The sequence below is a fragment of the Melanostigma gelatinosum genome (assembly GCF_949748355.1).
Source record: "Melanostigma gelatinosum genome assembly, chromosome: 1".
Taxonomy (NCBI): Eukaryota; Metazoa; Chordata; class Actinopteri; order Perciformes; family Zoarcidae; genus Melanostigma; species Melanostigma gelatinosum.
In genome coordinates, this window is record NC_136634.1 from 2776145 (window position 1) to 2799310 (window position 23166).

At 45.5% G+C, this 23166-nt stretch overlaps 1 protein-coding gene across 3 annotated transcripts in view; it reads left to right on the forward strand.

Moving 5' to 3' along the window:
* Positions 1-23166, forward strand: part of cttnbp2 (cortactin binding protein 2) — a 65883-nt gene that overhangs the window by 5170 nt on the left and 37547 nt on the right. For all 3 annotated transcript variants that reach the window (XM_079272748.1, XM_079272750.1, XM_079272749.1), the window contains exon 2: positions 1853-1960. In XM_079272748.1, the coding sequence (XP_079128874.1) occupies positions 1853-1960 (108 nt within the window). The remainder of the gene's footprint in view (positions 1-1852; positions 1961-23166) is intronic.

Below are 23166 nucleotides of genomic sequence, written 5' to 3' on the forward strand. Positions count from 1 at the left end.
ACACAACAATTAGACGCCGTGCTTGGAATGTCGACTAACCAGATGTTGCTGTGGTGTTCAGGGTCGTGACCAGGAAATCCAAAACCCCCAATATCACGATGTCATGAGAAAAAGTTCCTCTTGGTCTGTTGTTGAATTTAACATCTTAAAAACACCGGCCTCCTGTCACATTTCTGATGTCTCAGTGACTTTAAAAAAAAACGTAATTCCTTTTATTTATCTGTGACTTTATTCCTCAAAAAAAGGGACCAATACATTACAAAATTTGCAATTAACAAAAAAACACAAATATCAAAATGTATAAAACGAAAGTACTCGTGTAGACTGGCCTCTTCAGAGTTTGATGTTACTATATTGTACACTAGACTTTGAATTAATTAACTGATTATTAACAATATTATTTGATTGTTATTATTGTTTCAGATTAATTAACATGCAAGCAGCATTTTAATGCTGAAGCTCGTCTTAAAGGAGACAACTCACTGATTTATATAACCTCGTTTCAGGTGAAAACTACAATAAATTTAATGTAAACTACAATAATGCACCATTTTTACAAGCTGAATTTATGTTTGTTTTGTTAAATCTTTATCTGCAAATTGTCTTAATTTAAATTGTCACAGACTACACACAGAAAATAGATCAAGTCGTTGCAATGGAATGGATTCATACAACTTAATTCAAATGTGTGAGGCATTTACAGGTAGAGGAGAGTTTTCAGTTGTTTGCATTTTATAAAACCCCCAAAATCCACAGTGCCGTCCGGTTCCACAAACAACATTTACATTTTTATAGCGCGGACAATGTGATTCCCAGTCAGAAGGAATAAGAAAGTAACTGGATGCTTCCCATCAACAGACGTTCTGCTTTTCATGAGTAGACCGCGGGAAAAAACAAATCTTTGACTTGACACGAGGGGAAGCATGAAGTGCTTCTGGTCAATCCCGATTCCAGTCATCTCCACCCATTAGCCTCGCGACCGCCACTGACCACGTAGGTGCTTAATGAGCTGGCTAAATGTAATTAGGCCGGATTAGCGTGGCGGTAGGACGGGACATCCAGCCTCATTCAATGGGCTGCTCTTCACGAGACCAGGTGGAGACCTGCAGTAAGTGGCGCATTTGTCATATTAGCAACTTTTCATCGGTTCATCGTTGGTTTTACTGTCCCAACATCTTGGTCCAAACTGAACTCGGTTTGAAGCTATTAAATGGGCTTTGGTCGACATTCATGATCCCCAGAGGATGATCCTTTTAATCTAGAGCCACCAACGGTTGATTAAGAACTGACCCAACATTGCTTTGTTATTATTGTATGTAAACAAATCGTGTTTCTTGAGCAGCAACACAAAATATTCCCAACATCTTTGAAATGCATTCGCGGCTTAACAATTAGCTTCGCGATTAGCTTTCATTTATTAGCCTGTTCCTATTAGCAAGCTCCGTACGGCATCGCTAACGTCACCTGCAGTGGACGAGGATGGACGGATGCTCGCCAAACAGGCGAAAACTCAACATTTCTGCAGATGTGTGGTCTGCTTGTTGGTCACATGTTGTGATGAAGTGCAGCTGTTGCCTCCCTTACTTGTGAGGTTTTATTGCAGAGGCCTGTCTATTCCCCGACCTTATTTGTCCAGCTTTCTTATATTTGTTCTGAAAGGTTACGTCTGTTTCTGTGTCAGTACATCGAGAGAAAATGCAAAAACCAGAGTCACACATACTTGGGCAGTAAGGCTGATCGTGATCTCGGGGTTTTCGATACTCACTGTCATGGAAACAGTCCAATACGCAGCCCGAATATGTATATTGTATTGTGAGATCCTGACGTGTTTGTTTTCCGTCCTGTGTTGCAGAAATGTGAGTTCAACATGGATAACCTGAGCAAGCCAGAGCTGCTCACCCTGCTGAGTATCATGGAGGGAGAGCTGGAGGCCCGCGACCTGGTCATAGAGGCCCTGAGGGTGAGTCCGGACAACACACCCTCCCCTGCTCACTAGCTGAGCCTCTGCCATCGCAGCCATTGTCGGGTTACGTTTCAACGCGAGCTGTTTCGGAGCGGGCCGAGACTTGAGATGAGAGGATAGGCTGCGATTGTGACCCAGAGTTGAGTTTGGGATCGCTCGGTTTAATGAGCGACGAATGGTCACGAACGCCGCTGAATGAATGCGGTATCACGAGATCTGAGGCAGTGACTCCCCCCCCCCCCACCCCACCACACCCCCGAGAAATATGCACCACACTGCTGTGATCGCCATGAAAGGCTGCCCCACTGTTTCTTTCTGTGCTTTGTAGTTACTCGCTGATAAGCAGTCTCTCTCTCGCTCTAATTGCCTTCGTTGAATGGGAGCTGGCTGGTGAGCACTTCCTGCCAGAAAGAGACCAGTGTGATCAAATGCTGGTGTCCACCCGGCACCACCTGCTGAACTATCAGTGACAAGCAGACGGCTGAGGGCGCTGCTTCTGGCTCCTGTTGTTCCTCAGTGACTATTGAAAACCAATTAGGTAGGTGCTGCTTGAGTAACATGTGAAATTGTTTCTATTTTGCATACATAGTAGAAATTTGAGCCTGAAATACAAGCAAAGTTCTCAGCGCTGTCTCTGGGGGAACACTGCTAAACTATGTGAATTTTGAGGATGGGAAGTTATTCTTTCTGCTGATGTTTGGTGTGTTTTAAAAATGTAATTTGATGGTAAAACAGTAGCTCGTCCACAAACAAGAAACCTGGTTTTTGTTTCTGAATCTTTTCACCTTTAAAAAAAAAAGAAATCTGAACCAGTGTTCTGAAGAAGGTGATTTGCAGAACGCTGTATGTGCGTGGATGGAAAACCAGTGGATAACAGCGCACAGTCTGCAGGTGGACTACCGGCCGTTATACTGTAAGCTGTCCAGCGTGGAGTGTTCTGCACTTCATTTGAAGGAGCTCTATTTAGCATTCTGAACATTAATATAGCAGCAAACGACTATTATCAATGTAAAGACTCAGTGGAGTAACTGTTTGCACGCTCGGCACTGCTGCCGTGGTTTGCGCTGTTAGCATCGTGAGCTACAAGCCGCTGGCTCGCCGTCGACATCTTGCGAGGCAATGGAAATGCATTTCTGAGCGTTTACTGTCCTCGGTGTTGAGTATGTGTGTGTGTGTGTGTGTGTAAATGATACTGCCCGCGTAAATGGCAGAACCATGAAGGTTGGGATGAGTTTAAATAGATAATGTATTGATCTGCGGTAACAGAATACTGATGCTGCACAGACGATGACTCTGGCGTCCCGTCTCGCCCTCTCGTTAGCGATCGCTCCTCCAACGGGGCGGGAACGCCGAGTTATTTCCGAGCAAACACTCGTATGCGCCCTTCCATCTATCTCTCTCTCTGCAGTTCTGTATTGAGGTCAGGATCGGCGCCTCACTTTGTCCACGCTCTACTTTTAAGGCCGTCCGCTCAGGCTTTTAAAAAAATAAGCTGTTCGTGTGCAACTCATTCCCAGTGTTGGGACTCCAGGGAGGCAGAGAGATGTTCGTATCAAACAATCAGCACTGACGTTTGATTCTCTGAAGCAACGAAATGAGCCTCGATCGCTCTCATGTTGCAGGGATCGGAACGGTGACGTTTTTCTGCCCGTGTCGCTGTTAGAGAGCTGTCGACATTTTGTTCAGTTTTCCGTGATATTGAGCTTGTTTTGTGGCTATAAAGTCACCGACCTTGCTGATATTGAACAGCGGCTCCAGACAGTAATTTGAACTTCCTCCTCCTCTCTTTCCAGTCAGGTTCATCCGTCCTGCTTCCTCTGTAGCCTTTGCCGTCTCCTTTTCATAAGATTTAGGACGGTCGGTGCCACAATGTCCCCTCGTCCCTGTCTCTTTGTGGTCTTGGTTGTTTTTGTGTTCCACCCTCACCGTCACTTTGCACATGTTTTCTGCTGTTTTTATGCCCCCCCTGTGGATGGATATCCTATCCAGGTTTCAATGAAATGAGCCTCCTCTCTGTCGCAAAACACAAAGAGCCCGTTTGTTCCGTCGCTGATAAGCCCCATCCGAACGAAGGGGAGACAGAGGAAGGCAGGGGGAGGAACAGGGGATGAAGGAAGGAGAGAGAAATAAAACAAAAAGAGTTCAGAAAGACAGAGAGAAGTCCGGCTCGTCGGTTCGAATCAGAGCGATGAAGGGCGGGTGAGATGCAGAGAGGAGGAGAGTACAAAAAATGGAGGCCTGATATCGTGTCTGACAAAGCGGGACAGTGTGACAGAGAGGATTAATTCAGCCAACTCCCTCCAGCCGCTCACTTTCCAGTCCTCTATCCTCACCAACCCCCCTCAAAGGTTCAGAAGAAAAGCTCCGTTTGGCCACAAGCTCGACTACTATTGTTTGTGGCGTTTGGGTATTCTTAAGAGGCTTTGGTGCCGCGGATTAATTAGCGTGTGGCTAAAGCTGGCTGAGCTGCCGTATCAGGTTTCATCCTGGAGGAGAAGAAAAGAGGCTGTAGGCAGATTAGCCAAACGTCAGCGATACCACATGATGGCTCCACAAGTCACCCATTCTTCTGAACGTCAGTAAACTCCAGGGCTCAACACAAACGTTTAAAACTAGCAGCCAGGCTGGCACCAGTTCTAGTTGCTGAAACTGAAGACAAGGAAACGGTCACGATGATGCCAAGCAGAGAAAAAGTGTCGAGCAGCGTTCCAGTGAGTTCACATGCAGATACAAAGAGCGGCCTCGAAGCTTCACGTTCACCGTGGCAAACTACGTCCCGCTGCCCATTCTTTTTAAATGGCCCGCAGTGGATTTTTTAAAAAGCAAATATGGTTGAAACTCGTTTTTTATGAATTGCACTGTATGTACATTGCACTTCTAAATGTTGCTACATCATAGAAAACTATACGTGATTTGATCGATGACTCAGTTTGTTGGGTAAACATGGCTGAACCGATTAGACGGAAGATCGCGGTTGAGTCCCGAAAATGTCAGAAACGTTTGAAAGATTTTAGTTTTAATTTTACAGCCACACTGAATCCTTCTCAACTTCTCCACATCTTGGAGTAACGATGTGCGGTGCCGCCGTGTTTTTGGAGCTTTGGTTCCCAGTGAATGCGTCCTGTTGCATCCCTGCTGTAGTGGTCCTGTTCAGCTGTAGTGGTCCTGTTCAGCCGTAGTGGTCCTGTTCAGCCGTAGTGGTCCTGTTCAGCTGGATGAATGGCGCTAACGGGCCAGTTCAACGCTGCGTTCTAGGGCGTGCGGTTTGGCCTCAGATTTATATTGAAGCACGGAAGGTTGCGGTTGGTTTTTCCTAGAATGTCAATATAAATGCTCCTGAAGAGGTAAAGCTATTAATGTACTCTTCACTTTATTACTCGGACATATTTCACATAGTAGGCCTCGAGGTATATCAACATCTATTGTGCAAATACTTCCCAGAATGCATTTTGATTTGAGGCGACAGAAAAGTAATTGCATGACCACCTCTGGAAACCTCTGTCTTCCGACATAATTTGCAGGTTATCGTCGATAAAATCAGACTTTTTAAAAACCCAAACTATGTCCATGTGATGGAAGTTGCACTGGTTTTACCAACTCCTCCTCCTCCTCCTCCTCCTCCTCCTCCTCTTTGTCATGCTTTCAACCGTTTCTATGTTTCCAAACAAAGCAGCATGCGCTGTTTCTGACTATTTGTTGGTGAATCTCGCATCGATTTGTGTTACTGTGATGTTGACAGCGATATAGACTACTTCATAACTGTGTACTTTCTGTGTCTTTTATACCTTCCACCCTTATTGGAGTATCCGGGTGAAGTAAAGTCCAAAATCAGGTCTACACTTCTTTGAGCTAACCCTCTCTCCACACACACACACACACACACACACACACACACACACACACACACACACACACACACACACACACAAGCCAATCAGCATCCGGCTCAGAACGCTCGGCTGCCTAGCAACCAGGCCCCCTAACCCAGACCCTCCTTCACAAGCTCCCAGGCTCATGTTTCACTGACATGACACTTAGGAATGAGGGTAAAAAAACTCAGTCAATCTTACTCCCAACGGTTGGGTTGGTACGATACAGTGGAGCCACGGTTCGGTACGTTTCGGTACAGTAGAAAACTATAAATGCAGAGAAATGTACTTGATTTAAAAATATATTTATTCATTACAACTAACATCATGAAGTTATTCTTTGACTTTGAACAATGATGGAACTATACCTGAGTGACTCATCTTCTGGGGTGTCTTCTTAGCAACACATGAGCATAAAAAACAAAAACTGCTCCTTAATGTTATGTAGTATTGTTACTTACATCTTGCAAAAGAGATTTTTTATCTCAATGGGACAACCTGGTTAAATAAAGTTTTTTTTATTATTCAAACGTATTCGGTTCGTCATGCGTGCCGAACCGTGAGCCTCGTACCGAACGGTTCAATACGAATACGCGTACCGTTACACCCCTAGAAAATATTATTTTAAATATTCAGTTTGCGCCTTCAAAATGCATTTTCCATTCATATTAGATTAATTTGGCCTTTTTGCTTCTGTAAGGTTTTAAACGATTCACCGATAGACGGTGAAGCAGGGTATGCTTTAGGGCGGGGCTACCGTGTGATTGACAGGTCACTCCCGGAGCCGTATACGGAGTCTCTACTATATGGTCACTTCCGTTCACCGGTTGCAAAAAACCAAGATGGCGACAGCCAAAACACCGAACTCGAGGCTTCAGAACAGCAGTCCACAAACCGATGGGTGACTAGTCCTCTTCTTATATGCAGTCTATGACTCTGACGACTACATTTCTGCCATCATGTTTCCGACCATTGTTTATTTAAAAAGTCTTTATAGAGTCGGATTGCCATAGTTTTATCTCAGTAAAACCATTTTCAGTGAAGGAATAGACTATAAATGGTTTATAATTCCAAAACGAGCGTCTTCATTGCACCTTTGTTTCATTGTGGCTGCATGACAGGATTTGGATATGGCTGTTATTATAATATGCTCATTGTATTAATATTAATGTCATTGTGTATCAGGTGTAATCCATCTGTTTCTATGAGAAGAACCAGTAACATGTCCGACTGAATAAAGGCTTGCTCTGTGTGAGAGAGCCTTTTTTAAATGTATTTTCATCTTTAAGACGTTCTTTACTGCTCTCTGTATTCGGTTGAATTTATGTGTCCAAACCGTGTGTGTGAGAGTGTGTGTGTGTGTCACTGTGTGTGTGTGTCCAAACCGTGTGTGTGTGTGTGTGTCACTGTGTGTGTGTTCTGTGCACGCTAAAAATCTTCCCTGTGAAACGGAGCTCCTGAAGTAGGTCAAAGCAACCATCTCTCCTAATCCTCTCTCTCTCTCTCTCTCTCTCTCTCTCTCTCTCTCTCTCTCTCTCTCTCTCTCTCTCTCTCTCTCTCTCTCTCTCAGACTGTACCCCCCCCCCCCTTTATATAGGCCTATATTTCACTCTTCAGCCTCTCTCATAATTATATAACTCACCATTCGGTGGAGGCTTTTATCTTAAGTGCCTCGTAGTGCTGCAGCCCCAGTGGGGAATCGAACCAGCAACCTCCCCCAGCAGTGATCTGCCCTTTAACCAGGAAAGAAGCGTCGGGTGTTTCTGGAGGCTTTTCGAGCTCCATTACATGACAACGTGTACGTTTATAGATTTGAATTAAAAGGCACACACCTGAAAAATCCTGCAAGAACATGAAGGCTCAGCCCATTGACTCCCACGTGGGAATTTAACCCACAACACTGTTTAAGTGCCTTGCTCAGCTGGCAATGACTCGCCCCTCTCTCTCTCTCTCTGTGTTCTCTTCCGCTCTCCGCCGTCGCTTGTTGGAGAGACATCTCCATTCATGTCATGTGACAATTATTGTGTGATCGTACATTAAACATTGTGTTTCATGTTCTTCACTCTGCTCAGCTCCTCTGGGTTCTTCATGGTTTTATTTTTTTATTTTATATGCAAGTGTTTCATGAAGCAGTTCAGTCCCAAATCTCCCTGTTCCACTTTTACTTCTCTTCCTGTAACTCCCCCCTCTCCCTCAGTATCTCTCTCTCTCTCTCTCTCTCCCTCAGTATCTCTCTCTCTCTCCCTCAGTATCTCTCTCTCTCTCCCTCAGTATCTCTCTCTCTCTCTCTCTCCCTCAGTATCTCTCTCTCTCTCTCTCTCCCTCAGTATCTCTCTCTCTCTCTCTCCCTCAGTATCTCTCTCTCTCTCCCTCAGTATCTCTCTCTCTCTCCCTCAGTATCTCTCTCTCTCTCTCTCCCTCAGTATCTCTCTCTCTCTCTCTCTCTCCCTCAGTATCTCTCTCTCTCTCCCTCAGTATCTCTCTCTCTCTCCCTCAGTATCTCTCTCTCTCTCCCTCAGTATCTCTCTCTCTCTCTCTCTCCCTCAGTATCTCTCTCTCTCTCCCTCAGTATCTCTCTCTCTCTCCCTCAGTATCTCTCTCTCTCCCTCAGTATCTCTCTCTCTCTCCCTCAGTATCTCTCTCTCTCTCCCTCAGTATCTCTCTCTCTCTCCCTCAGTATCTCTCTCTCTCCCTCAGTATCTCTCTCTCTCTCCCTCAGTATCTCTCTCTCTCTCTCCCTCAGTATCTCTCTCTCTCCCTCAGTATCTCTCTCTCTCTCCCTCAGTATCTCTCTCTCTCCCTCAGTATCTCTCTCTCTCCCTCAGTATCTCTCTCTCTCCCTCAGTATCTCTCTCTCTCTCTCTCCCTCAGTATCTCTCTCTCTCTCCCCCAGTATCTCTCTCTCTCCCTCAGTATCTCTCTCTCTCTCTCTCCCTCAGTATCTCTCTCTCTCTCCCCCAGTATCTCTCTCTCTCTCTCTCTCTCCCTCAGTATCTCTCTCTCTCTCTCCCTCAGTATCTCTCTCTCTCTCTCTCCCTCAGTATCTCTCTCTCTCTCCCTCAGTATCTCTCTCTCTCTCCCTCAGTATCTCTCTCTCTCTCTCCCTCAGTATCTCTCTCTCTCTCTCTCCCTCAGTATCTCTCTCTCTCTCTCTCCCTCAGTATCTCTCTCTCTCTCTCTCCCTCAGTATCTCTCTCTCTCTCTCTCCCTCAGTATCTCTCTCTCTCTCCCTCAGTATCTCTCTCTCTCTCTCTCTGTCTCTCTCTCTCTCTCTCTCTGAGTGGACGGAGGTGTGCGGAGCTGCGGGAGCGGAGATTTTGAGAGCGAAATTTAACGTGTTTTTCGGCATTTTTTCTTCGTTGGGTAATGTTGGGGATGAGAGTGTAGTGTAGTGTGGAGGGTTCACGGGGTGTGTGTGCACTTTTAGGGTCTTTGTTTGGGGGTGTTTGTAGCCGATCAGCGCGAGCTGTCGGCGGCTAGGCGCCGCCATGAGCCTCAGTGATTTGACCAGGAAGCACGGGGTGAGGATCCCGCCGCTGTTCGGGTGTTCGGTGGAGCAGATCAGTCTGGCAGTAGGTGATCTTGTCGGCCACAGCAGCGTGAAGTCCGCAGCACGGATGAACAGCAATGTGGTCGTATTTTTAGACAGCTTAGAAGCTGCGGAACTGGTGTCGGACAACGGGGTGGAGGTGGGCGAGCTTTTCCTACCCGCTTACGCTCTCAGCTCGCCGGCGGTACAAGTCACCGTATCGAACGTTCCTCCGTTCATTAGGAACGATGACATCGTCAGAGAGCTGGCCAAACACGGGAAGGTGGTGTCTCCGGTTAGGAGAATGTCCTCGGGGTTTAAGTCCCCGCTGTTACAACACGTAGTGTCTCACAGGAGACAGGTCCGCATGATCCCCAGCAACAGGAGCAGGGAGGTAAACCTCGTGTTCAAAATCACTGTGGAGGACTTTGACTATGTCATTTTTGCGAAGACTGATGATTTTAAATGTTACAGCTGTGGGAAAGAAGGGCATATGAGCAGAGAGTGTCCTGGGCAAACCGGTTCTCATGAAGACCAGAACCAGAAAGGCACTGAGGAGGAGGACAGAGGGGACAAGCAGGATGGACATGAGGGAACAAGTGGAGCTCAGGAGGCGAGGAGGGAGGAGACAAGTGTGGCCCAGGAGGTGAGGGTGGAGGAGACGGGTGCGGCCCAGGAGGTGAGGGGGGAGGGGACGGGGGCGGCACAAGAGGTGAGGGTGGAGGAGACGAGTGGGCTGCAGGGAGTGAGGAAGAGTACTGGAGGACAGGTGGAGGAAGGTAGTGAGGTAGATATGGAGGAAGACGAGGAGCGTCTCAAGGTTACTCGGCCGAAGAGAAAGAAGGGGGACAATCGTGGACACTCACAGGCCAAAAAAGTGGCGATGACAGGAAGTGTAGGTGCTGCTGAGCGTGAGCCCAGTCTGGAGACGGACTCTGAATCCAGTCCGGAGAAAGATGCTGAATCCAGTCTGGAGGAAGACGCTGAACCCGGTTTGGAGACAGACGCTGCTGCTGAAAGTGGGCCCTCTAAACATGAGGCCGACAGCCGTAAGGACTCGGAAGGATACAGTGTGGAGGAGATACAGGAGTATCTGAAGAAGAGCAAGAACGTGAAAGGAGCCAGAGTGGAGGACTACCTCTCTGACACGGAGAAGCTCTCCAGCTCGGCCAGATCGCACTTGAGGAGCAAGGACAGAGGAGGCCTCACGAAGCAGGAAGGATACAGACTAAAGAAAATAGTTCAGACAATCAGGAAAGAGACAAACAACGATGGAGTTAAGTGAAGAGACCGGGGCCCACGTCCCCACACCGGCTGTTTCACGGACCGCTGGGGGACGGAGCCAGGACGGGCATCCAGGACGGCACGACCCAGGTCTCAGCAGCATGCTGTGACCCGCTGAGGCCTCAACCGGCGGAGCAGGAGCATCCTGAACTCCTGACTCTACAGATCAGTTTTCGGATCTCGGATTAAGTACAGAGCTGAATGAACTCATCGATTCTTGGACATATTGTGAAAATGCACTCTTTTGTTTGTTTTTTGTTGTGTTTTTGTTGTGAAGTGTTGCTTCTAATCCATTGCCACGGCGACGGTGTTTTGTTTGTTCATATTACTTGAGGAACTCCTGACTCCACAGATCAGTTTTCGGATCTAGGATTAAGTACAGTGCGAAATGAACTCATCGATTCTTGGACATCTTGTGAAAATGCACTCTTTTGTTTGTTTTTTGTTGTGTTTTGTTGTGAAAAGTTGCTTCTCATCCATTGCCACGGCGACGGGGTTTTGTTTGTTCATATTACTTGAGGAAAGACCAAAAAAAAACAGTAAAATAAAGGTTTTCTAAAAATCAAAAATCTCTCTCCCTCAGTATCTCTCTCTCTCTCTCTCCCTCAGTATCTCTCTCTCTCTCTCTCCCTCAGTATCTCTCTCTCTCTCCCTCAGTATCTCTCTCTCTCCCTCAGTATCTCTCTCTCTCTCTCTCTCGCCCTCAGTATCTCTCTCTCTCTCTCCCTCAGTATCTCTCTCTCTCTCTCCCTCAGTATCTCTCTCTCTCTCCCTCAGTATCTCTCTCTCTCTCTCTCCCTCAGTATCTCTCTCTCTCTCCCTCAGTATCTCTCTCTCTCTCTCTCTCTCTCTCTCTCTCTCTCCCTCAGTATCTCTCGCTCGCTCTCTCCCTCAGTATCTCTCTCTCGCTCTCTCCCTCAGTATCTCTCTCTCTCTCTCTCCTCAGTATCTCTCTCTCTCTCTCTCTCTCTCTCTCTCTCTCTCTCTCTCTCTCTCTCTCTCTCTCTCTCTCTCTCTGTCTGTTGATTTGATGACATGTCTGCTGTTTGATGTAGGCTGAGAGCGCTATGAACACACTCACACACACTCACACACACTCACACACACACACACACACACACACGTCGGCTCCACGTGATGAGTCGGGGAGTGAAATGAGAGACGGTGATACAAACAGAAGCAGTTAACTCTTAGCCGTCGCCATCTTGTATTTTTGCAACCAGTGAACTAAAGTGACCATATTAAGTAGAGACGCCGTATACGTCTCTGGTAGAGACCTGTCAATCACTGTAAGCCCCGCCCTAAAGCATCCCCTGCTTTATGGTCTGTGTGACTCTAAATGGACCATAATGTACTAAATGAACATCATGCTGTATTGAAGAAGACTTGAAACTAGAGATTGAGACATAAACTCATGTTTACAATGTTTACTGAGGTAATAAATCAAGAGAGAAGTAGAGTCATTTTCTATAGACTTCTATACAACCAGAGGAGTCGCCCCCTGGTGGACACTAGAGAGAATGCAGGTTTGAGGCACTTCAGCTTTGGCTTCACTAGTCAGAATCTGAGGTACCGGCTGGTGTATGTCTGCATATCACTCAGCCCTTGGAGATGCAATTTCAGTTAATTGCAATTTTAGCCTCCACCCGGTGAAATGAGCTTCGAGCACGGTCACTGCGAAACAAACACATAATAATAACTCTTATACTTGTTGAACACACACATACTGTAAATACACATTGCACTCTGTCATTCTTTTGCATCCAATTACACTCACTCTTTTCACTCACACACACACACCCCCCCCCACACACAGTGCCTTTAAGTGTGTGTTTGTGTGTGTGTGTGTGTGTCCATGTAATAGAGTGGGTGTTCAGCTGGAGCAGAATGAGAGCAGCAGAGAGAGAGAGAGAGAGAGAGAGAGAGAGAACTATATTGCACATTTAATATGTCTACTTATCTTATGAATTAGAATAATGACCTTTTCTTTCAAAGTAAGGTTTAGCTAAAGCAGCCGCCACTTTGAAACCAACACCATCACTACATGCTGATCGCTCTCAGTTCGCAGGGTTTATGGGTAATGTGGTCTTAACTTTGAGATGTACCAAAACTATAACTCTCATCTTTACCGAGATATCTGTGCATTTTAAATTGATTTCCTGAGGAGGAAAGCAATCAAATCTGCTTTTTATGTCTTTTATTGGTGCGAACCTTTAAATCTTCACATTTAACCCCTTTGTGTTCGTCTCCTAATGATTTAGTGGTGTTTTACGTTCTGTTGGTCTTAAAAGTAGACAGAGTGCTGTTAAACGTGTACTTCAGGGTCTCAGCCCGCAGCTTCCATCGATCAGGTTTTAAAACGTTGAAGCGCATCCCTGTTGAAGTGCCCTTGGGCAACACGAACTGAACCACCCACCTGCTCTTGCTTCAGCGGATTTTACGGTGCAGATCCGCTGAGCGTTTGCGTGACAGAAAGATGGCGACGGAGCCTCGCCGGGAGTGAAATGACGGGAGGAGGCGTGTGAGCGGATCAGACGCTCTCATCTGAGTCATTTCAAGATGGAGGCCAAGGTGTCAGAGGAGCATCGTGGGCTGAAGCCAAGCGATCGCAGGATGTTAGAGACAGACGGACGGCACCAGTGAGGGTTTCTCAGCTCGGTCGGTCGACCGCTTAGGTCCGGATTGAAATATTAATTTGATTTGGATTGTGCCATTAATTCCACGTATGATGTTTGTCAATTTAAAAGATGATTTCACACGTCAAGAAAGTCGCAGTTCATTAAAACTACTGAAGTTTAAGAAGAAGAGACGAAATCGGAGAGAAGATGAGAATAATGCACACTGAATTAAGTTGAGAAAAATAAGTGAATAAATGATATCACCAAATGTATTGATATTTGAGCAAAATATAAGAAGAAATAAAATATGTATAAATAGTAATAAACACAAAAGACACTGTTAAAACTCAGACGTAATAATGAATAAAAATAATATACAATTATAAAAGCCAGACTGAATAGATGGGTTTTTAGTTTCTGTTTGAAAATATAAAATAGAATTAAACAATAAATGACTTTGTTACCTGATAGAAAACTGTTTGTGTGATTCAGTGAATTCATGTAAACATGAAATGTGATTTAGTTTATCAGTCAAAGTGAATCAGTGTGTTGAGTCAGTGTGGGAACCTCTTCGACCCCCCCCCCCCCCCCCCCCCCCGCCCCCCCGAGCTGTCCGACTACCCGACAGCTCGTCTCTCCCTGTCGGCTTCACAGTAATGCATCGTAGCAAAAGCAATTCCATTTACAATCATTCAGCAGCAACTACATCACTTCTGCAGGGTTTTTCCGCCCTCATATTTGCCCATTCTTCTCCGAGGCAACGGCAACAACAAACCCCCCCCCCCCCCACTCCCTCTGTCTCCCCTTTAATGATCTTCATGGTGTGATCTTCATGCCAGTCTGCTCGGGGTGAAGCAGAGTGCTCGGCCCTAGGGAGGGAAGGAGGGAAGGATGGAGGGAGGGAGGGGTCGGTGGGTGAGGAAAGTGCCGTCGAGGGGGTCGCGAGTTCTGCTCCAACACAGCCACCGCTTTGTCTCGACGTCGCACTCCTGAGAAACACTGGCTGCTCTGTTCTCTGACAGCAACTTCAAATCAGCAGAAAACGAGGTTTCTGTGCGGAGGAAATGGACTCTGGCATGTCGGTCGCTTCCCATCCCGAGACGAGGGGGGGGGGGGCGGCGGGGTCACACCTGTCGGACGATACAGACCAGGGTTTCTCTTCCTACCTGTACCCAAGAAACTGCTTCTGAGACCATAAACTCACGTTTACTGAGGTAATCAATCAAGGGAGAAGTAGAGTCAGTTTCTCATAGACTTCTATACAACCAGAGGAGTCGCCCCCTGGTGGACACTAGAGAGAATGCAGCTTTAACACATGAAGCATTGGCTTCACTCTTCAGAACCGGAGGTCCAGGTTGGATAATACCTCAGTTATCCTATCAAGTACATTTCTTTTTAGGTCAAATGCTTTCTTGCTTTGAGGCGTTTGTTCTCATCCTGGTGCCATTGAAGCCTGACTCTGGCCTTTCTTCCATGCAGCTCATTCCACTAATTAGTTCGTGGTCCCTGGATGAAGAGCTGCCAGCTCCTCTCTGTACGACGGACACAGATTAGAGGGCGTACACGCTGCTTCGGCCCTGCCGGCGTCCCTCCAGTTTCACACCAGAGCTGCTTCTCGCGTCGGCACAGGACCGGACTGTGCCAGGGCCGGTTTGGAGGCCCGGGTCCCGCAGCGAGTAAAGCTCCATCCTGCAGAAATGAGGATTTTAATGCGGCGCGATGAGCCGACTGCTTCTGCCCGTAAACACGTTTGGTCAACTTGGAGCATGAAACGCGTAATAGCCTCTCAGTTGAGGCTGAACTTGGAAAAGATTTAAACAGTTTGATCCCAAAACGAGATAAACACGAACAGAAAAATGTATGAAGATGTTTATTGGCAGGAAAAAGTGCACATTGTGGGTTGCTGTTAAGAATCAGGAGTCACCTCAGGACTGTTTGCTTACATTTCTGGGGGGATAGAATTATCTGTGTTGTGATAATGCTGCTGCAATAAAAGCCCTCGTTTTAATGGAGCAGTTGGCATCAGTTTATAAGTAGCAGTACAGGAGACGTCTGTGAAATAAACTGTTTATTTAGAGCAGTGAAAGCACCAAATTGGAGCCGGAATGATAATAAATACGGAATGTTTTCATCTCAAATTTAACGATTTTGCTGTTTTTCTCAGTTTTATTTTTTTGAAAATTTAATATATTTTGATTTTGGACTGTTAGTCGGAAAAAACTATGGATTTACTGATGTCACTATGGGCTCTGTGTCATTTAAAACTTTTTTTGCTGAATTTAAAAACCATCAACGAAGAGTCGATGAGGAAAGTAAAACTTTCTTGCAGCTAAATGCACCTTAATAATAATATCCCTTCAATATCACGATTTTCCACATGGACGCTGATGGTCAAAGGCAACGCCTCTTTGCTGCTCCGGTTACACCACAGGCCGTCCTCGTTGGGTTGTGTGGTTCTGCCCGGCCCGGCTTGTTTTAATCCGGCTCTGTGAGATGTTGTTTTTCACTGTGCCAGGAGGCACCGCGTCATCACAGCGCCGTGTCTTTATGGGAGCCCTGGTATGTACGTGCGAGGCCTTTTTGAGAAAGAGAGGAGGCATTCCAAACGGACGGTGTTTGGAGCTGATGTTGAGCTGATGTTGATTCACCACAGGTTGTCTCTACATGTGTGTGTGTGTGTGTGTGTGTGTGTGTGTGTTTCACTGTCACCTCTTACCCACTGGACTAAAACAACCCTCTTAACATCTGGCTTTTGTCTTCAGTGGGAAATGTTACTATCAGCATTCATTCACAGACTGTATATAAGAAGTGTACATAGTCATTGGTTCGGGCACTGATATTTTGAAGCTTTGAGTTTGGCAATCATCTGTTTGACTCTAAATGGAGCATAATATACTAAATGAACATCATGCTGTATTGAAGAAGACTTGAAACTAGAGATTGAGACATAAACTCATGTTTACAATGTTTACTGAGGGAATAAATCAAGAGAGAAGTAGAGTCATTTTCTCATAGACTTCTATACAACCAGAGGAGTCGCCCCCTGGTGGACACTAGAGAGAATGCAGCTTTTACACATGAAGCTTTGGTTCACTCTTCAGACTGGTAGGTTTCTGCCTGCATTCATTCATTCTATGAAGGAATTTTACTAATTTTCACCCCTTTTTCTGATAAGATGCCATGTGACTGAAATAACTACATGATAAATGAAAACAAACAAGTATTTGGACAATTATTCCGGATTTGTCACATACGTTGCGTAATGTATTTACGGCACTTATTTGAACCCAAATGACGAACTTTTTCTCAACCCAACCAAGTCGTTTTGTTGTCTAAACATAAATTATTTGTTTCCTGTGAAGACGGACGTTTATTTTGAAAAGATAATTCGCGGAAATTGACGCGTGTTGCTTGACTTTTCATAAGATATCATACAAACTCTTTAATGGAAAAGTGGGAGTTTTTGTCCTTTTTTAATCCTTTTCATGGTGCGTTGTTTATGTCGTTGGAAAGTCTCTTCCTCCCTGCCTGGCGCCCTTTATCGGCCGATCAATAGTATTGGTTGAATATTCCCCGAGTGTGTGACATTTTTCTGAGCGGCTGGAGAGGAAATTGTGATCTAACGAGCCCTGCAGTGGTGTGTGGAAGGGAAGGACAAGAGTCAGAGAAAATGTTGGTTGAGCATGACCCTTGTTTTCAGTGCAAACACGGATTAACAGCCACCAGTGTTTCCCACTTCACCGAGCCTGCAGTCAGCTGCAGCACCGTGTGGTTACTTCCTCACTCCCGTGTCCTTCACGCTTTGCCGATCAGGAAAATGCAACGCCGACGTCTCCCAGCAAAACGTGTGCGACATCGAAAATGTTCCACCGAAGTGTAATGTCGCACGAGTGCCCTCACTTAATTTATGTGAGTGGGCAGACGGAGACGTTCGACTCAAAGCGAGGCTGTGATTTCTGTCGTTATCGCAGCCTTCAGCGCGCTGCCGCTTGTAACTCATTGTCTACGTCTAACAGGAAGCCCAATGATCCGTCCGTGGGTCTGGTTTCATTCCTTAAAGAGCTACAACGCTCTCTCTGAACTCCTTCCCACCTCGTGCTTGTGAGTCACTTTCAATAAAAGCAGTGAAATGTGCTGACACGTGAAAGACTGGAACACAACCCCGTCAGAGGGACTGATCCACACTTCATATTTATTGTAGTACCTTGATGAGCCTTTTTTGATTTCTTTTCCTACATTTGGTTCTTCCACGTCTTCTTCTTTGCCTTCACAACCTTCTTCCTGCACATGTTCCTCACTCGTTTCCCGCCAACCTTTACTTCCTGCGTGTGTGCAGGGTGTGTGCAGGGTTTAGTGACATCTAGTGGTGCGGTTGCAGATTGCAACCGACTGAATACCCCTCTGCTAATTTCTCCCCTTTTCCAAATTTTGATCATCAATTCCGTTTCCGGCTTCTAACATGTGAGGATTTGCCCGTTTCTCTTATTTATGTCGGAATAAACTCAATATTTTTGGACAGTTGTTTACGCAAAAAATGCACTCTTCTGAAGCTTCATAAACTTATTTCTATGTTATAAATATATATTTTTTACTTCAGTTGAGGAGCTCATTATTTCCGACAAAGCTAGGACACCGTCAAAATAAATCTCTTCTAATTTGTAGACTTATGAAATCGCTAATAAAATAAGAAATCATTACTGGCAGCCGAACTAAGAATCGAACTGAGACTCTTTTAAACAAGCGTGTTTGTAACCTTCGTATTCCTCATGGCGATGAGCCACCACATCCAAAGTGCTCTACAAAACCAGTTTGGTTGTGACATATTGTGATTTTTAACTGATGTGTGATATCAGAGGAGCTTTTGGAGACGAGCCCTCTGGCTTCTACCTCGCCCTCTTCTTCGTCTCGCCTCTCTTGCCAAGCCGATGGTAAGACACACATTCAGGTTCAGTGTGCGAGTGTTTACATGTTCTGAGCATGTGTGTGTGCGTGTGTCCATGCCAGCAGGAGTCATTGCAGCTTTGAAGTGTGTGTTAGTGTGTTTTTGTGTGTGTGTTCGCGCTTTCCAGCATGGGGTTAAATCAGCCGGACGTAAAGTGCTGACACATATTTTATCAGAAAAATAGATATGCATGCACATAGATATGCACCACACACACACACACACACACACACACACACACACACACACACACAGAGTAATAAACACACTTGCGACCCTATCGGATGTTGGGGGGCTTTTTGTGCTGCTGCCCACAGGGACTATAAGGTTTAATCAGGCAGCAGGCATGTGTTGGTTTACTGTGGTATTAAGGATAAAAATAGGCTGCAAGGAGCTGACTACTGGGCAACACAACCCCCCCCCCCCACCCCTCCACACAGCTGCAAGTCATGCTGTGTGTGTGTGTGTGTGTGTGTGTGTGCACGTGCATTAACTAATATTAATTGTATGTTTGTGTTTTTGCTGTGAGGCGTTTTCCTCAGTATGTTTTGTTTGAAGTTTTCTTTCTTGCATTTTATTTTTATAAACAACATTTGCATATAGCTAAGGGATTGAGAGGTTATGGGCTCTAAGTGTGTGTGTGTGTGTGTGTGTGTGAGGGTGGATGGCAGATATGCATAAAGAGCTTCACAGGCTTTATTTGACCCACATGTTTCGCTACATATCAGATATGATGATGTCTGTGGTCACCTAGAGTACTTAGAACTATTATTTGTAGATATTTCTGCATCATTTTTATCCGTTTCATTGCGATTAAATGCCATTGTCTCTCTCCGGTGCGTCTACGGTTAGTAACGCGATGTTGCTTAACATTTAGTTAACATTAACACAACATTAACATAGTTGTGCATTTTATTTAATGATATTTTTAATGAAGCTGTATGAATTTGACTGTTGCATTTCATTTACTGTTATGTAATGATTAATTCACCACTTTGAGACACTCACTGGCTTTCTCTCTGAGAGTAATATGAGAAGATTCATCTCAGGCCTGCGCTTCGTAAGTACAATGATGGAGTCCGGATGCGTTTAGCCTAGCTTAGCATAAAGCGTGGAAGCAGGGGCAAACTGCTAGCCCGGCTCTTTCCCAAGTTCAAAAACACGTCTACTTACGCGTTGCCAGCTCACGAAAGGCTAGCTGTCTCCCTCTGCTTCCACACTTTATGCTAAGCTAAGCTAAGAAATCCCTCTTACGTCGTGGAGATGGAGGGCGATTGGCTGATGTCCAGCGGTCCGAGTCTTCGCGGTGGTGTGTTGCTTTGTTGTGAGAGAGAGAGATTTAGGACGGGGGGGGGGGGGGGGGGGGGTAGGAAGTCCTGAGAACGTTGAACTGTGATTGTCATCGGTTACTGTTTTCAGGAGAGAGAAAGAGAGACTTCACATCACATGACGGCATGAAGTGAGTCATTCACGTGAGGATTATTTATCAGTGGATCTGTAGCTACTCTTTACTCTGCAGAGAGTGTGTGTGTGTGTGTGGGGGGGCATACAGTATCTGGGGCTTCATCAAACTTTCATTGAGGCTGTCAGCTGAACTCATTGAATATGAGTGGAGAGAGCTGCCACCGCGTGGGATTCTGGGTAAAAAAAGAGAGAATATCACCACGCCTCCAGTCTGCGTTGGTTGGTTACATAAGCGTGGCCTGGTTCCTCGCTGATGTCAGAGGGATGACAGCTTCGTGCTGACAGCGTCGACGCCTCGAGGGCAACACAACCCCCCCATCGGACCACCGCAGACACACAGAGATAAATGAGTGATGGATTTTGGAATCGCTTCCACTGGTCGAGCTGATCGAGTGAAATAGTTTTGCAGACGTGATGCCACAAGCACCCACTGAGGTTTCAGTTCATAGACTACGACCACCAGTATGAGGGAATCATTTTGACAGTATAATGATGTAATGAAGTCCAACTTTTGGTTACCTTTCTGGACTTAAAGTGACTGTGAGGAACCTGTAACTGGTTGTGAACCAGTCTCAGTTTAGTCCTGATCCTCTATATGACCTCCATCAGTAAACGAGACCATCAGAGAGAAGATGGTCTATTTCTATAGAGTTATTCTTAATGCTCGTCATCTGATCGCGCAGCTTCACCAGAAACTCCTTCAGCTCAGACTCCAGCAGAGACCAGTCCACCTTCGGGTCTTCGCACTTCAATATATTAACAGTTTTTTGTAATGAATACTTTTGCACAGAATGTGTTAAATGCACGGTTGAAAATCTACATGTTTTTTTGTGCCAATAAAGGCATCAACCAATTACGTTGTGCGGAACGGACATATTTAATATGTACACATGTACAACACAGGCTCAGTTATTCAAACCAAAAATACAAACTTTATTACGCCTTAATGATAAAACAATAAGTTGATTTATTGGGGGGAAAACACATATTTACTGGTTTCAGCTTCTGGAACATCTTTAGGTTTGAGACTGTTGGCCTGGACAAACAACTGACTTTGAGGACTTCACTTTTCTGACTCAACAATTAATAAATGAATCAGAAAAAACCCATCCGACACGTGAAAGGACTAAACCGTTAACTGTAGTGGAGCTGAGGAAGTTGTACATGATTGTCCAGCCGTGATGTTCCCAACTTTAACGTCTCGACCGCCGCCTTTTACCACAAGATGAAAAGAAACACGATCTCCGTGTTGGACGAGATCTGGGTTATAAAAAGGTGATGGCGTTCAGGCTCAGTGACACCTTGAACCGTCAACACGTTGCGTAACCAGAGGAGGCAGTACTTTCATCCCCCCCACCCTCTCTGACAGTCTCTACCATGCTTGTTCCTCCTGTTTCCTCCTCATTTTCCCTCTGAACCTTTTTATGTTTCTCTTTTATCTCGGTCTAAGTCATTCTGCACCTCCTCCCTGGTCCGTGCTGTAGCTCACACTGTTATCTGTTTCTCTTCGTCAAATCAAATCCTTTTGCTCACATTGATCCTTCCAGCAAAGTGAAATCCCACGTGACTGCAGGTCATCGAGTGTCACATTCTCTCTCTGATGGCCTGCTGGGATAGATATCTGACTCAGCGTTACCGTAGCCACCAACCATCATCACTCTGCATACTGATTGAGATTTATGTGCTGTGCACGTTTTTAAATGTGAAGGATGCCCTTTCAACGTGCTTACTGTACGTATTATGATCGTGAACCAAATGTTAAATGTTTTTTCTCCTCTAACAAATCTGAAATTAGTAAATACAGTTTAAGTATGTTCTAAAATACTAAGAATGGGGGATTAACTCGCTGTTATCGTACTATGGTCTATTGATTTTCTTTGTGTACTGTTAGTTTGTTGCTGAGGGTCTTGCAGTGTTTCAAACTGGGAGATAGGAAGGAGAGAGTTACTGTGTGAGGTGAAAGAGATGGGTGCATGACTGACAACAACTACAACTTTAGTTATTCTAGTTCAACCAGCTGATTTGACCCATGTATTTACAACAAAGTCAGCATTCGGAGCTGCAGCAGAAGCTGTGTCACCTCAGGGAGACAATTAAGGTATCTAAAAACACTTATCACTCGGTTACCGAAAGCACCTGTCCTAGGGGAGCCGTCTAATTGCTGGTAATGGTGTAAGTGCTTTCATTTGGCGTCCTTTATTAGATGGTGGTGTTTCAGTTGATAAAACTTAGTCTTCGGTATTTCCTGTCCTTGGTGACACTGGTTTTAGGATTGGATAGTCAGTGTAGTTAATTAGGTAGTTAGTTAGGTTGGTAGGAAGCCAGCCAGGCAAGTAGGTTGGTGGTTTGTTAGGTAGATAGGTAGATGGTTGGTTGGTTGGAAGGTAGGTAGATGGTTGGGTAGGTATGTAGATAGATAGATAGATGGTTGGTTGGAAGGTAGGTAGGTAGGTAGATGGTTGGTTGGTTGGTTGGTTGGGTAGGTAGGCAGATAGATAGATAGATAGATAGATAGATAGATAGATAGATAGATAGATAGATAGATAGATAGATAGATAGATAGATAGATAGATGGTTGGTTGGGTAGGTAGGTAGATGGTTGGTTGGGTAGGTAGGTAGGTAGGTAGATAGATAGATAGATAGATGGTTGGTTGGTTGGGTAGGTAGGTAGGTAGGTAGATGGTTGGGTAGGTAGGTAGGTAGGTAGATAGATAGATAGATAGATGGTTGGTTGGTTGGTTGGTTGGTTGGGTAGGTAGGTAGGTAGGTAGATAGATAGATACAGTAGATGGTTGGTTGGTTGGTTGGGTAGGTAGGTAGATGCTTGGTTGGTTGGGTAGGTATGTAGATGGTTGTTTGGTTGGTTGGAAGGTAGGTAGGTAGATAGATAGATAGATAGATAGATGGTTGGTTGGTTGGGTAGGTAGGTAGGTAGATGGTTGGTTGGTTGGGTAGGTAGGTAGATGGTTGGTGGGTTGGTTGGGTAGGTAGGTAGCTGGTTGGTTGGGTAGGTAGGTAGGTAGATGGTTGGTTGGTTGGGTAGGTAGGTAGGTAGTTGGTTGGTTGGGTAGGTATGTAGGTAGTTGGTTGGTTGGGTAGGTAGGTAGGTAGGTAGGTAGATGGTTGGGTAGGTAGGTAGGTAGGTAGATAGATAGATAGATAGATGGTTGGTTGGTTGGTTGGTTGGTTGGGTAGGTAGGTAGGTAGGTAGATAGATAGATACAGTAGATGGTTGGTTGGTTGGTTGGGTAGGTAGGTAGATGCTTGGTTGGTTGGGTAGGTATGTAGATGGTTGTTTGGTTGGTTGGAAGGTAGGTAGGTAGATAGATAGATAGATAGATAGATAGATAGATAGATGGTTGGTTGGTTGGGTAGGTAGGTAGGTAGATGGTTGGTTGGTTGGGTAGGTAGGTAGATGGTTGGTGGGTTGGTTGGGTAGGTAGGTAGCTGGTTGGTTGGGTAGGTAGGTAGGTAGATGGTTGGTTGGTTGGGTAGGT